Source organism: Ursus americanus, chromosome 24, assembly GCF_024610735.1.
Source record: "Ursus americanus isolate L20-20 chromosome 24, mUrsAme1.1.p, whole genome shotgun sequence".
In the NCBI taxonomy this organism is placed as follows: domain Eukaryota; kingdom Metazoa; phylum Chordata; class Mammalia; order Carnivora; family Ursidae; genus Ursus; species Ursus americanus.
The window spans coordinates 31,561,003-31,575,226 of NC_142150.1; the positions used below are offsets into that span (position 1 = coordinate 31,561,003).

At 39.3% G+C, this 14,224-nt stretch overlaps 1 protein-coding gene across 6 annotated transcripts in view; it reads right to left on the reverse strand.

Annotated features, from left to right (window-relative positions):
• The window catches only part of FNBP4 (formin binding protein 4), a 35,670-nt gene extending 22,051 nt beyond the window's left edge, over nt 1-13,619 (reverse strand). For 2 of the 6 annotated variants that reach the window (XR_015721429.1, XM_087854859.1), the window contains exons 1-8: nt 13,263-13,618; nt 12,180-12,272; nt 8,787-8,923; nt 7,826-8,012; nt 5,828-5,975; nt 5,580-5,700; nt 3,598-3,939; nt 2,441-2,651 (exon numbers count right to left, since the gene is read on the reverse strand). Coding sequence is in view for 5 of the 6 variants with exons in the window: in XM_087854859.1 (XP_087710985.1) it covers nt 2,441-2,651; nt 3,598-3,939; nt 5,580-5,700; nt 5,828-5,975; nt 7,826-8,012; nt 8,787-8,923; nt 12,180-12,272; nt 13,263-13,491 (1,468 nt within the window). In the remaining variant the exon portion in view is untranslated. Of the gene's footprint in view, nt 1-2,440; nt 2,652-3,597; nt 3,940-5,579; nt 5,701-5,827; nt 5,976-7,825; nt 8,013-8,786; nt 8,924-12,179; nt 12,273-13,262 lie in introns of all 6 variants that reach the window. The other 4 variants (XM_045786672.2, XM_045786671.2, XM_045786673.2 and 1 more) reach the window with 4 other exon arrangements.
• Between the last annotated feature and the right edge of the window lie 605 nt (nt 13,620-14,224).

Sequence of the window (14,224 nt, forward strand, 5' to 3'; positions counted from 1 at the left end):
TCAAAGTTTATCTTAAGTACTTAACCTCATCATGTAATGGCCTTGCTCTTTATCATTAATACTCCTGCATTTTCAAATTGAAACCAACCTCTCTCTTATTGGTTTATAACTCACTAGTATATTAGACATCTTACATTTGGTGGTAGGTACAAGAATTTAACAATTTATAGCACCGCCAGAGCTCTAAGACTAGAATATAATGTTTTAAAGATTTTTTTATTTATTTGAGAGAGAAAGAGAGAGCATGAGCAGGTAGAGGGGCAGAGGAAGAGGAAGAGGCAGACTCCCCACGGAGCATGGAGCCTGATGCAGGGCTCGATCCCAGGATCCTGAGATCACAACCTGATCCGAAGTCAGATGCCCAACCAACAACCACCCAGACACCCCTAAGACTAAAATATTTTAGAGGACAATTAGTATCTATCAAATTAAAATGTACAGACCCCTTGACCTAGCAATATATCTCTAGGAATCTATACTATAATGACACTATAATCTACATAAAGACATATATACCAGAATGTTTATTATAGCATTGTCTTTATTGTTAAGTGTCATAATAAATATAAAGAATGAAGTAAGCACTCAAGTAACTACAACCCAGCAGTATGAAGGGCTATCACTGGCACTTCTGCAGTTCACAGTGCCTCTGCTATCATATCCACACCAGACATAGTGATCTCTACTCCAATGGTGTAAGTACTTTCCTTTAGTTTCATCATGGATGGGTCTTTAAGCACAGTATTTTTGCCTATTTTCCAACTTATATAAACAGAATGTTAACATATGCATTCTCCTGTAGCTTTTTAAATTTAATACTACTGTTTCTTAGAATAATGTTGATGCATACTAATTGTAGATCATTCATATTTCACTGCTGTTTAGTATTCAATTGCAAGAATACATTAGAATTGGGGCATCTGGGTGGCTCAGTTGTTTGGGCATCTGCCTTTGGCTTGGGTCATGACCCCAGGGTCCTGGGATCAAGCCCTGCATTGCGCTCCCTGCTCAGTGGGGAGCCTGCTTCTCCCTCTCCCTCTGCCCACCTACTCTCTGCTCGTGCTCTTTCAAATAAAATCTTAAAAAAAAAAAAAGGGAAAAAAAAGAACACAATAGAATTTATCCATTCTATCTTGGATGAACATTTGAATGGCTTGTAGGTATTACTGGATGATACAAATGCAATATTATTTTGAAGAGTTAAACATGAACACAACTTAAATGTCCATTGATAGAAAAGAGTTAAATGAAAACATCTATACTACTTAGAGGTTAAAAAAAATAATTTAAACGCTTTAAGTGAAAAAAGTATGTCACCTAACAATCCATGTGGTTAATCTCATTTATGGCAAAAATTACATATTACATGTATATATTATACATACATACACAACTAGAAAATGAACACAGAGGAAAAGGTCTAGAAGAATATAGTCAAAGGACAGAGAAAACAGACTTCAGGGGTAGAGAATGAGAATAGGAAAAAGATGAAGGGGGACTTTTAGATTTCTACTTCATATTCTTCTATATTGTTGACTGAAAAGAAAAAAATCAAACAAGGATGTTTGCATTTACTTATTACTGGTTTTTATTTGTTGTTTTTTAACCATAAGCTATAAAGGTATCTTCTGTTAGGCTAAGCCAAACTAATAAGGTTTGGTGCTCAAATCTTACTGTTAATTTTCCACTACAGAATTAGGGCCAAATGGAGATTAAGATATTAGTTCTCTTTTTCTTTAAGATTTAATTTATTTATTTGAGAGAGAGAGAGAGAAAGTACAACCCGGGGAGAGGTAGAGGGAGAGGGAGAAGCAGACTTCCCGCTGAGCAGGGAGCCCCATTTTGGGCTTGATCCCAGCAGAAGACACACACTTAACTGACTGAGCCACCCAAGCACCCCAAGATACCAGTTCTGATAATAGATTAGAAAGATGCAGCAGGGTCTCTTCTACATTACCCTGAACAGAGATAAGCTGGGTCCACATGAAAGGACCAATCCATCTAAACAACTAAGCAGAGGCTGGGCAACCTGTACACAGAGAGAGCACAGACGACGCTGGGCTTGCCAGACGTGGTCCTTGCCTGCCTTGCTTACCAACTGTAAACAGTGAGCTAAGGAGAGCCCGTAGGCTTAACACAGATCAAGACTACTGTAGTAGCATTTTTTAAAAAAGAGGAGTCAATCTTGCTTTTCTGCTTTTGAGATAGTCCCCAGTCAGTAGTGAATCTACAACCCAATGGATGGCAACTCTTAACTCTCACTCCTCCACTGGAGGTGAAGTAGGAAAAGGAGAGAAGTGACAGGAAGCTTCCTTTCTAGCACTCCCATAAAAGGGTAAGTGTTATCTCTTTCTTTTTGCTGAAGTGGGAATCAAAAAAGGGAAAGGATTTCCACTCTCTATCTCTCAACTCTGAAAGTTTAAAGTAAAACACGAATTACCAGTTTCTCCATTTTCTGGAGTCTCTCGTCCAGTTTTGCTAGAACTCCGACTGGTAGATTCTGGACTTGTAGCTCGAACAAACATCTTCCATTTCCCCCTTTTAGACATAAGTCTACGCATTCCATCCTGAGATGCTGGCTGGCTGATGTCAGAACATGGACTAGACCCTGACACACTACCATCTCCTTCCTCCAAGGCTCGTAACTCTGCCTAGGATGAACATAACAAAGTTAGAGTGTCATTAGCTGTTTATCAACATTTAAACATTTGTGAATACCAAAAATGATAACCACATATTATGAGAATTAAAATCCTTTGAGGACAGTAAGTATTTAATATATTTTTCCATCAGAGCCAAACATTATGCTCATATTTTTAATTAGTATCCAGTAAATCTTATTCATGATTATAGTTGACAAATACCTATTTGAAGGGGATAGGTCCTAGAGATCCACTAAGAGACAAATTTTCCAATGTATGAACACAATAAAGTCTAACTTTGCCTGTCCCTCTCCATAGCTTCAAATTTTTCAAAACGGGGAAAGCTTCAAGAAGATATTGCTGTTATAACACCCATTAAGATTTGCTTCATACTCAAAGTAGCGGTAGATGAAACTGTTCCAAGAAAAATCAGGGCAGAAAATAGGTAAAAATCAATTTCTCAATCAGGGAAGTTTCCTGTGGGCCATCTTTTTTGAAAGGAAAGCACATGAAATTATTGGTTCCTCTTAATTTTACAAGGCCCATTTAACTATGTGAACAATCCCATGGGTGATCACTGGAAGTCAACCCGTACTTTAACTGTTGGGTTAAAAACCAAGTTATTATCAAGAATTTACAATGCTCATTTGTTAAGAAGCTAAATAAAAGATACATTATTCACTGTATCTATCTATCTTTAAATCAGAGCAGTATCAGTCTTTATTAGTTTGATAGTTGTTTTCTTTGATAGTTGTCAACTACCAAAAGTATCATCAGGAACCAAAAGAACTACAACTCCACAGTTCAAGTTTTTCTTACAGAAGCCTAAACATACCTAGACAAAAGGTTAAGAAAAACAAAATCCCAAAAATGGCAGTAAACCGAGCACAACGATCCCAGGGTCTACTACTACTGAAGGGAGAAAAGACATGTAACAAAAGCTCTAAAACCTTACTTTTTTTCTTTCCAAAACAAGCTCCAGCTCAAGGGTATCTTGTTCCTCTTCTTCTTCACTCTCTCCAGATTGAACAACACTGCAAAGATCCTCCTGAGAAGGGTCTTCCATGTTGTCCAATGTAATTTCCTGTGGTTTTACTACTGTTGCTGCTTCTTCTGCTGTTGTACTTGCTTCTTTCACTTCTGAAGCTGGCTCTGCTTCTTTACAAATTACTTTTCTTCTCCATCTTTCTTCTTCCTCTTTTATTCCCTCAGGCAACAAGGGAGCAAGCAGTGATGCTGCCACCCCTTTCTTCTCCTCCTCACTATTTGAGAGAGCCTGAATTCCTTCATTTACTTCCTATAAAGAATAAAATAATCTCATTTATCTAAAATAATAAATAAAACACCTCACCTGAATACATATTCAATTTGTTCATGCTAAAAATGACTATATTTTTCAATCACTGGATTTTCTTTTCTTCTTTTTTAAGATTTTATTTATTTATTTGAGAGAGAGAGAGAGACAGAGCATGAGCGGGGGGGAAGGTATAGATGGAGAGGGAGAAGCAGACTTCCTGCTGAGCAGGGAGCCTGATGCGGAACTTGATCCCAGAACTCTGGGATTACGACCTGAGCCAAAGGCAGATGCTTAACCAACTGAGCACCCCCAATCACTGGGTATTCTTAAAAACCACTGACTACCAACAGATTAGTACATATGTTTGTACATTTTCCTTACGTGAACATAATACAAACACTGTTACTTTAGGAAAGCAGTGTTTGAACTAGAACCTAGTTTTCGGTGGGATTCATACATATCTTCCCCCCTATTTTCCAAGTCTAAAGGCAGGTTAGCAGAAGCAGAATTTTAAAAAATAAATAAGATCTGAGTTTTGTCAACTCAACATATGACTGGATAAATCTCCACTCTTCTGTATAATGACGTAACTTCACAGGTATGCTAGAAAGGTGATTTAGAGGAAAGTGAAATAATTCTAAAATGAAATGTGTGATTAAACTTAAAGTGCCCATTTCCTTCATTGGGGTAATATTTAATCTACTTCCCTCCTACAGTTATAAATACCAAATTATTCTGGAAGTGTGTATGTGTGTGTGTGTGTGTGTGTGTGTGTGTGTGTGTTTATTATTTAAGCAGGCTCCACACCCAACATGGAGCTTGAGATCAAGGGTTACATGCTCTACCTACTGACTTGGGTCAGTCAAGCGCCCCCTAAAAAGTACTTTTTACTATACTCCCCATTCAAACCCATCACTTAAAATTCAAGATAAATTAGGGGCGCCTGGGTGGCACAGCGGTTAAGCGTCTGCCTTCGGCTCAGGGCGTGATCCTGGCGTTATGGGATCGAGCCCCACATCAGGCTCCTCTGCTGTGAGCCTGCTTCTTCCTCTCCCACTCCCCTTGCTTGTGTTCCCTCTCTCGCTGGCTGTCTCTATCTCTGTCAAATAAATAAATAAAATCTTTAAAAAAATAAAAAAATAAAAAAATAAAATTCAAGATAAATTAAAATTCAACACACGTACTACAGGGTACAACTTACTTTGTCTTACTGATGAATCTATGGAAATGCTCATTTTACTAAAAATAGTTTTTAATTTTTAAGGTAGCTTATCTTTATTACAATACAAAACAAAACAAAACAAAAAACTTATGCGGGGGCCCCAAAATAGAGCTATTCTGAAGCAAAGAAGGAGCTCTGAAGCCCTGCCTGCTTGGCTGCTCCCACATCCTTCACAATGACCGAACGAGCCTCTGTGATACGCCCTAAAGTTCCAAAAGAACTACTAAACTGGATAGCTGGTATAAATGAAACATATTAAACATAAACATTAGATTAAATAAAGCTTTAAGAAATCAGCATTTATCCTATTTCACAACTGGTTGTAAAACAGTAACAGAAGGCGTCTATACCTGTGCCAGAGTAACAGTCAAATTCTTTAGATTTGAAATAAGCAAATGAGATAAATTGTAAAACTGACCTTTTTAACTTCTCGCTTGGCTATGACTGGTCCACTTTTACTACTGGAAACAGCAACGTTTTTCTCCTTAGTATACACGTCTGTATTAACTGCAAAATTAGCTTCAGCACCTGTTACAGAACTAAAAACAAAACAAAACAAATATATATAGACACACACATACTTAACAAGAGAAACAGAAGGCAAATATTATCAACAAAGGATAAGACTCTAACTGCCTTCTTGGGTAATTTCAAGTCTATTCTTACCTGGGCTGATAATGTTGTAATCCCTGTACCTGGGTGGCAAGATACTGGGGTAACTCCCAAGTCACTTCATTTGTTTGTGTGTTCCAATAATAATAGCATCCTGTGTTCTCATCCCAGACTTCTTGCCAATCTCCCATCTCAATTCCAACTAGAAGAAAATAAAACAAATTTTAAAACACAAATTTCTCATCAACAAAACTAAAGACGACCTACTGAATGGGGGAAGATATTTGCAAATGACATATCTGATAAAGGGTTAGTACCCAAAATATGTAAAAAACTTCAATTCAACACCCAAAACCCAAATAATCCTGGGGTGCCAGGGTGGCTCAGTTGTTAAGTGTCTGCCTTCGGCTCAGATCATGACCCCAGGGTCCTGGGACCAAGCCCCGCATCAGGCTCCCTGCTCAGTGGGAAGCCTGTTCTCCCACTCCCCCTGCTAGCATTCTCTCTCTTCCCGTGTCTCTCTCTGTCAAATAAATAAAATCCTTAAAAAACAAACAAAAAAACCCCCACAACAAACAAAAACCAAATAATCCAACTAAAAATAGGCAGAAGACATGAACAGACATTTCTCCAAAGATGACATACAGACGGACGACACATAAATAAATGCAAATTAAAACTACAAGATATTACCCGACACATGTCAGAATGGCTAAAATCAAAATCACAAGAAACAGGTGTTGGTGAGGACGTGGAGAAAAAAGCACCCTCTTACACTGCTGGTAGGAATACAAACTGGTGCAGCCACTGTGGAAAACAGCATGGAGGTTCCTCAAAAAATTAAAAATAGAACTACCCCATTATTTAGTGAACACACAACTGGGTATTTACCCAAAGCATACAAAAACACTAACTTGAAAGGATAATACGCACCCGTATGTTTATAGCAGCATTATTTATAATAGCCAAATTATGGAAACAGCCCAAGTATCCATCAATAGATAAAGAAGGTGGTATATATACACAATGGAATATTATTCAGCCATAAAAAAGAATGAAATCTTGCCACTTCTAACAACACAGAGCTAGAGAGTATAATGCAAAGCAAAATAAGTCACTCAGAGAAAGACAAATACCATAAGATTTCACTCACGTGGAATTTAAGAAACAAAACAAATGAGCAAAGGGAAGAAAAGGAGAGACAAACAAACCAAGAAACAGACTCTTAACTATAGAGAACAAACTGATGGTTACCAGAGGGGAGGTGGGAGTGGGGATAGGTAAATAGGTAATGGGGATTAAGGAGTGAACTTATTATGATGGGGACAGAGTGATGGACAGAATTCCTAAATCACTCTACTGTACACTTGGAAACTAATATAACACTGTGTGTTAGCTATACTGGAATTAAAATTAAAAAATTAAAAAAAAAAAGGCACAAATTTCTCCACAATTCTGATCTCATATCCCAAGTCAGCTCGAAAGCCATAACAATCTAACACAGGGTTCCTCAACATTAGCACTGCTAACATCTGGGCTGGATAGTTCTTTGATGTGGTGGGGGCAGTCCTACGTGGTGTTTAGCATCTCAGATTTTACCCACTCGATGCACTAACAATTTCCCACCCCCCACTGTGACAACCAAAAATGTCTTCAGACATTGTCAAATGTTCCCTGGGGGTCCAACTCCTCCTTCCCAAATCCTCTTTGCACACATGGCTTAAAAAAGCAGTTTGACAGTCCAAAAACGTATCTTGAACCCCAGAAGAATTTTTAAAATAATGGCTTTTATTATTCACTTGGCATAAACTGCAACTGCTTAAAAGAGCAATATTTTTTCCAATTTTTTTCAAAAGACACAATTATTATCCTAGTAATTCTTAGAGAAAATAGTCCTCCTTATCATATTCTAAACAATGTACTTAATAGGCCAAAATCCTAAAGTCTAGGGCTAAAGGATAGGGGTTTTCATCTTTGGGAATGTCAATGCCTAGAACACCTTTAAAGATTGCACTTTAGATTTCTTTAAAAAAATCAAAGGATCAAACTTACCTCCTGCTAATGAACACTGAGTATCATACTGCCACCCTGCAGTCTGAGTTGAGTCCGTTCCATTTGAAGTAGTAGAAGAAAGGGCAGACGTTGCTGATTCCTTTGGCTCTGGTCGAGGTGGAGTTGGAGGTGGAGCAGAAGCTCCTACAGGAGCTGCAGGCTGAGGAGCTGTTATAGCATCAATCTCCTTTAGAATGAAAACATTAACAAATGCATTAATAACCTCAAAACCAGAAAGCTGAAGAAATGACAAACACCATAAAAAAAAATTCTAGGGGTGCCTGGGTGGCTCAGTCAGTTAGGTATCTGCCTTCAACTCAGGTCATGATCCCAGGGTCCTGGAATGGAGCCCCACATCGAGCCCTACATCGGGCTCCCTGCTCAGCGGGGAGCCTGCTTCTCCCTCTGCCTGCCATCCCCCTGCTTGTGCTCTCTCTCTCTGTCAAAGAAATAAAATCTTAGGGGCGCGTGGGTGGCTCAATCATTAAGCGTCTGCCTTTGGCTCAAGGCGTGATCCCAGTGTCCTGGGATCAAACCCTGCATCAGGCTCCCTGCTCTGCTGGGAGCCTGCTTCTTCCTCTCCCACTCCCCCTGCTTGTGTTCCCTCTCTCACTGGCTGTGTCTGTCAAATAAATAAATAAAATCTTAAAAAAAAAAAAAAAAAACCTTAAAAAAAATCTTAAAAAAAAAAAAATTCTACACAATCTGTTCTCAGCTTCTCGAATCTTCCAATTACTTAAAAGTTCCCCAAACCTTTTAATTCTCCATTTTCTCCTCCTTACAACCTTTACAAAAAGAGAAGAGAAGAGAGCAATGGGGAGGGACTAACGAACAGGATGGAAGGGGATAAGAAGGGAGGGGGGGAGAACACCAAGCCTGACAAAAAAGTAGGCTAACTACTTGAGATCCAGGTCCCAAAGTGGCTTCAATAACTAAAAACCCAAACAAAAGCACCACTGACCGCTAGGAAGTTGGCCAATGTACTATCAATATCAGCTGACTGGTTTCCATTTGCCTCTTTAGACTGTGCTGGTTTTTCTGAAACATCACTCTCATCATCATCACTGTCAGCATATGCACCAAGCAGGCACAGACCTCCTAGAAACAAAACAGTAAACAATGTTAATAACAACAACGCCAGTATGCCCCAGGAAGTACTCAAGAAAAAAATATGACATGGTTCTTCAGAGTTTACATTTACTTTACTTACAGATTAGAGCACAACCTCAAAATAAATCATCACTGAACCATCACAGAGAGGTATAAATTACATTATGCACTTGGAGCTGATAAATTCATTCACACAGCTGCTTGATATCCTTCTCAAAATACACAATCATCAGCCACATACTCTCTGTCAAAATAGCACATGGTAAATCTGATTTTAGAATTTGTTGCTTTATGTGTCCATCTCAAACAAGCAAGCCAATTAGGATTTGGTACATGAAACAAAAAGATTTTTTAAAACTAAAAATCTTCTTGAATGATTTTTCCTCAAACAAGAAGCAACAAATCGTAATGGAATTCAAAGTGCTAGAATCAAAACAACACAAATGCGGCAACTAATCATCAATGTCTTCCTCAAACTCAAGAGGTATCAGGTATGGCCTCTGTGATGGCTGCTATGTATGCCATTTCCTTTTGTACTACCTGTGGCCACTCTAATGTTATGGTTAAGCAAACATATATATTCTTCTTATAGATTATTTCATTATAATAAGTACATTAAATGTTAAACTACAACTAAATTTTTCAGCTATCAGTAAGACTAAATTTCCCTGTACCTGGCAACATTCTATGTTCTCAATAAATATTTGGTAAATGAACAGATTTATCAAAAAGTAAAATAGTTTTATCATAATTCCATAAATTAATTAATGAGATATATTGCTTCATTTGTCATAGGAATTCACATTCATTGCTTTAGTCATATAAATCTTGCCTTCATTATTTTTAGTATATAGCTAAGTTCTTGTATTAAATACCAATTTCCAAAATATTTAAAACTGGTTAGGAAGATTTTTATTTTTTTATGTTTTTAATTTTTAATTTTAATTTTTTCTGATTAGGAAGATTTTTTTTTTTTAAGATTTTATTTATTTGACAGAGACAGCCAGCAAGAGAGGGAACACATGCAGGGGGAGTGGGAAAGGAAGAAGCAGGCTCCCAGCGGAAGAGCCTGATGTGGGGCTCGATCCCAGAAAACCGGGATCACGCCCTGAGCCGAAGGCAGATGCTTAACGACTGCACCACCCAGGCACCTCTGATTAGGAAGATTTTTAAGTGGACATCTGACAATGTTCCATTTTCCAGTTACCAAATATTTTATTTCTCATCGTTTTGGGGCATGTCAGTCAACTCTTCTGATTTTCTGAGTAAAAGGTAATAGCTTATAGCTTAGTAAGGGTAGTAATACAAAAAGAGGCCTTTCTGTATGAAAAAAATATGCACTTTAGTGTTCAGCACTGATGTTTTAGGGGGGTGGGGGGGAAGATGGGAAATTTATATTTTTACACAAAAACACTTCTTACAGACAATTATATATATAATCATCGAGTTCATGAGCCTTTAATTCTACATCCTTTGGTAAAAGATTCCAACCAGGTGAGCTGCATGGAATTTTGATACAAAATTCTCCAAGCCGGGGTTGGTAGTTCCCTAGACTCAATAGGTTTAGCCAAGGCCCCACCTATTCCTTTTTTCTTTACCTCAGAGCTTACACATCAAACCTCTTACAAGCTAATAACATAATGACTATTAAACAGCAAATAAATGAAAATGATTAAACCCAATATTTTGGGGAAATAGGCATACTTAATATTGTAGAGACAACATAAATTACTTCTTAAGAATAATCTGGTTCCATATACCAAGACCCACAAAACTCTAGTTTCTTTCAGCTAGATAATCCCATCTTTGAGAATATAACCCCCAAAATAATTCAAAATTTTTTTTCACACAAAGCTTCTGGCAGCTGTATTTAAATAAATGAAAGCTGTAAACAACTCAAATAGGGGACTGGTAAAGCAAATTACAGCACAGTACCTAATGCAGTATTAATTTATGATTAATCAGACCATTACAGGATTACATGAAATAATGCTAAAGAGACAGAAAGTAATGCTAAAAGAATAAAAGCAAGATAAAAGCAAGTCATGAAATGCATGTAAGTTCTAATCACATGAAAATTTAGTTCACCATTGATAAGGAACAGGCATGAATTTAGAGTAACACTGAATATAAAGTCATAATTATTATGTAAAATTAATTTAAAAAATAAAATAAACAAAAGCCTCAGGGGACCTACCCCAGACTACCACTGAGATGTTGTTGCTACTTAAAATCAGAGGAAGCAAGGACATTCTTCAGAGTCATAGTCCTTACCAGTCTTTTTTTGAGAGGGGTGCTAACTGTTCAAACATCAATAAGCACAATCTGGAAATCAAATAGCTACATTAGGTAGAAAATTATTTCTTAGGTGTATATCTCACTTGTAAGTTTCAAACAGTAACTGTGTCATATTTCTAATAACTGTAACATCTGAACAGTTTTAATCCTTTTGGTTATCGAAACTATTAACAATCAATAGGATAAAAATATCATAGTAGTCTATTGATCTAATTTCAGAGGCTAATCTGAATTTTTCCTTAGAGAATTTCACATGCATATTACCACAATGTTCTTCTGCATAAAAATATTAAATATGCTTGCTCTACTATATTATAAAAACATATTTTAACAACTTTTTTTGAAGTGGCAAGTGGGAGGAGAAAGGAATGAGCATCTATTATTTCAGGTGTATTCATACAGCACAGAGAGAACTCCAAACTGAAAAGAATAAGATTATTATCAGTTACAAGATATTAAGTACAAAACATATTTTGAACTTTCAAGATATATAAAGAATAGAAAAAACTAACATTCTTGGCACTTCCTATATATCCGAATATTCCTTCATGCTTAAAAAATACTTAATAAGAGCAATTTTCAGTTCCATAAATATTCGCTAGGTACCAATCAAAGCACTGTGCTGGAAAAGAAATGCACAGAATGAAAAGACATCCTTTATGTCTCTAAAGAACACCAAGCTAGTTGGGGAGCCAGAAAACTACAAAATAGCATTAGAAGAAAAGTAGTACAAAGTATCTTGGGAACAGAGAAAAAGCAACAACAAATTTTACTTTGGTTAAAGTGTGTATACCTGCAAGCCCTTAGATACAAAAATTTTAAATGTCCACTTTATGGGAGAAATATAAGTTAGCAACACTGAAGCATTCAACAAAATACCTTATATACAAACCCAATCTGATCCTAATGAAAGACGTTGTAGAAAACGTGAAAAAAAAAATTGTACCTGTTGCTTTAACGGCTGTAGGTCTGGTGGTCATGACTGGTTTGGGAGGATTCTGAACAACTTTGGGAACCTCCACCACCACTTCCTGTTCATCTGGATTTAAAAAGGGAACAAAAGAAAACTAGTGTGCGGGTGGACCAGAGAAAACACTACAGGTGACAAAACAATCTTCGATTTGACCTTCCAAGTCTAAATTTCATCAATATGAAAGCAGGGTGTGTAAATTCATCACTGACCCAAATAATCGGGAGATGATAAACAAGCATATCTAGCCTCTTCCACGTGACTAGTGACTTTAACATTAAGAATATGATTATGGTACGTAAAAGCACATCTGAAATAATGCAAAAATTTAAAAATACACACACACATACACAATAAATTTCCGGGCTACCACTGGGCCTTTACAACAATACAGCTATAGCATTTTTTTTCCCTCCGCATGAACTACCCAACGAGATTTTTTAGCGCCTGAAACGGTCGCGGCTTCTCGGGCATGTGGCCCCCGTAGCAGCGCTGAACAGTTACTCTTAATCCAAGTACCATTCTGGGCACAAACAAGTACTTGGGAACCCACCAGTTCCACTTCTGCAGGAATCCTGGGGATACCTGCCAATTTGGGGTTACGTTCGCTTTGGCTGGCATAATAAAATGGGTTTGCTCACTTCTAAAGGGTCCCTTTCGGTTTCAACAAAAACGAAGGGAAAAGCACATGACGTGTGTTAAAGGCCAGGTTCCTGGTCACGAGGCCTCGGACGAGAAGCTCGTACTTTCACAAATATCCCGTAAATTATGCAAAGCCAAAGGTGCACGTCGAGGAGACTCGGGAGGCCAGGCCAAGCCCTGCACCAGAGATGGCGCCTCTCCATCAGTCAGTCGGGCGGGCGCGCATAGCGCCGCCGCCGGCCCCTTCCGCCGCCCTGGGGCCCACAGTGGTCCTCCCCTCGGGCCCCACGCAGCAGGCCTCGGATGCGGAGGAAGCCCGCCCGCCCGGGTTTCTCTTCCTCCCGCGGCCCTGCCGTAGGCCGCAAGCCCCGAGCTCGAGTTTCGGACGCCCCACCTAAGTATCGGGGCCTCGCGCACCTTTACCTTCTGAAGGCGAGTCGTCCGGGGCCGCGGCGGCAGTAGTCACCGTGGTTGTTGTCGTCGGTGGCGCCGCCGGAGCTGTTTGGCTAGGCGCCGCCACCGTCGAGTCCGGTTCCGTGTCGGGTTCCGGCTCCGGATCCCTGCCCGGCGTGTTGCTTCGAGGCCCCGGCGGCGAGAGCTGCAAGATGGGCCTGCGGCCGGGTACCGCCCGGGACTTCTTCCCCATCGCGAGCCCGAGCGCGAGCCGCGAGCGTCGGCCAGCCGAGAGGGGCGGGCGCTCCGCGCGGCGCTGCGTAATCAATATTCATGCACCGCGATACCGCCTCCTGAGAAAATCTGATTTTAACCGGCGGAGCGCGCGCCCGCGCAAGCGCCTTTGGTCCTTCACGCTATTCTGGCTACTCCCCACAGGGAGGAAGGGCGGGCTTTACCCACGGTGCTAGGCGATTGGCTACTTTGATCCATTGAAGGAGGCAATAGCCAATGGAGAAGGAAAAAGGGTGAGAGTCAGGCCAATAGCGCGGAAGGGCCTATGTTAGAATGACTTTCTATTACGTCGGACTCCACCCATGCGTCTTTTGCGGAGTCTTTTCTTTATCCCCTCGTCCTCCATCTTGCTCCTATTCTCGGTTGGCCGTTCGTTTTTGGGTTGTTTTTTTTTTTTTTGGCCTTTGGGAAACTGTGCTTCTTTTCCCAGAGTTTTGTCCTGATTATTGTGGCTTACTTTGGGTATGCTGTTGAACACTAAATAAAATAGTGGGTCTTTTATGCTTTTGTAGGTTTTTTCTTAGAGCACAAATTTGATGTCTCCTATTGGGTTGCTTATCAGCTGAAAAAAATCACTAGACATCGTACTGCATACGAGGAAAAATCCTAAATTGTTTCGATGTGATACAGGAGCTTACCCAATCTAGCCCATTGATATTCTCAACCTGCTTTATTAGCGTTATCTTCCTTTA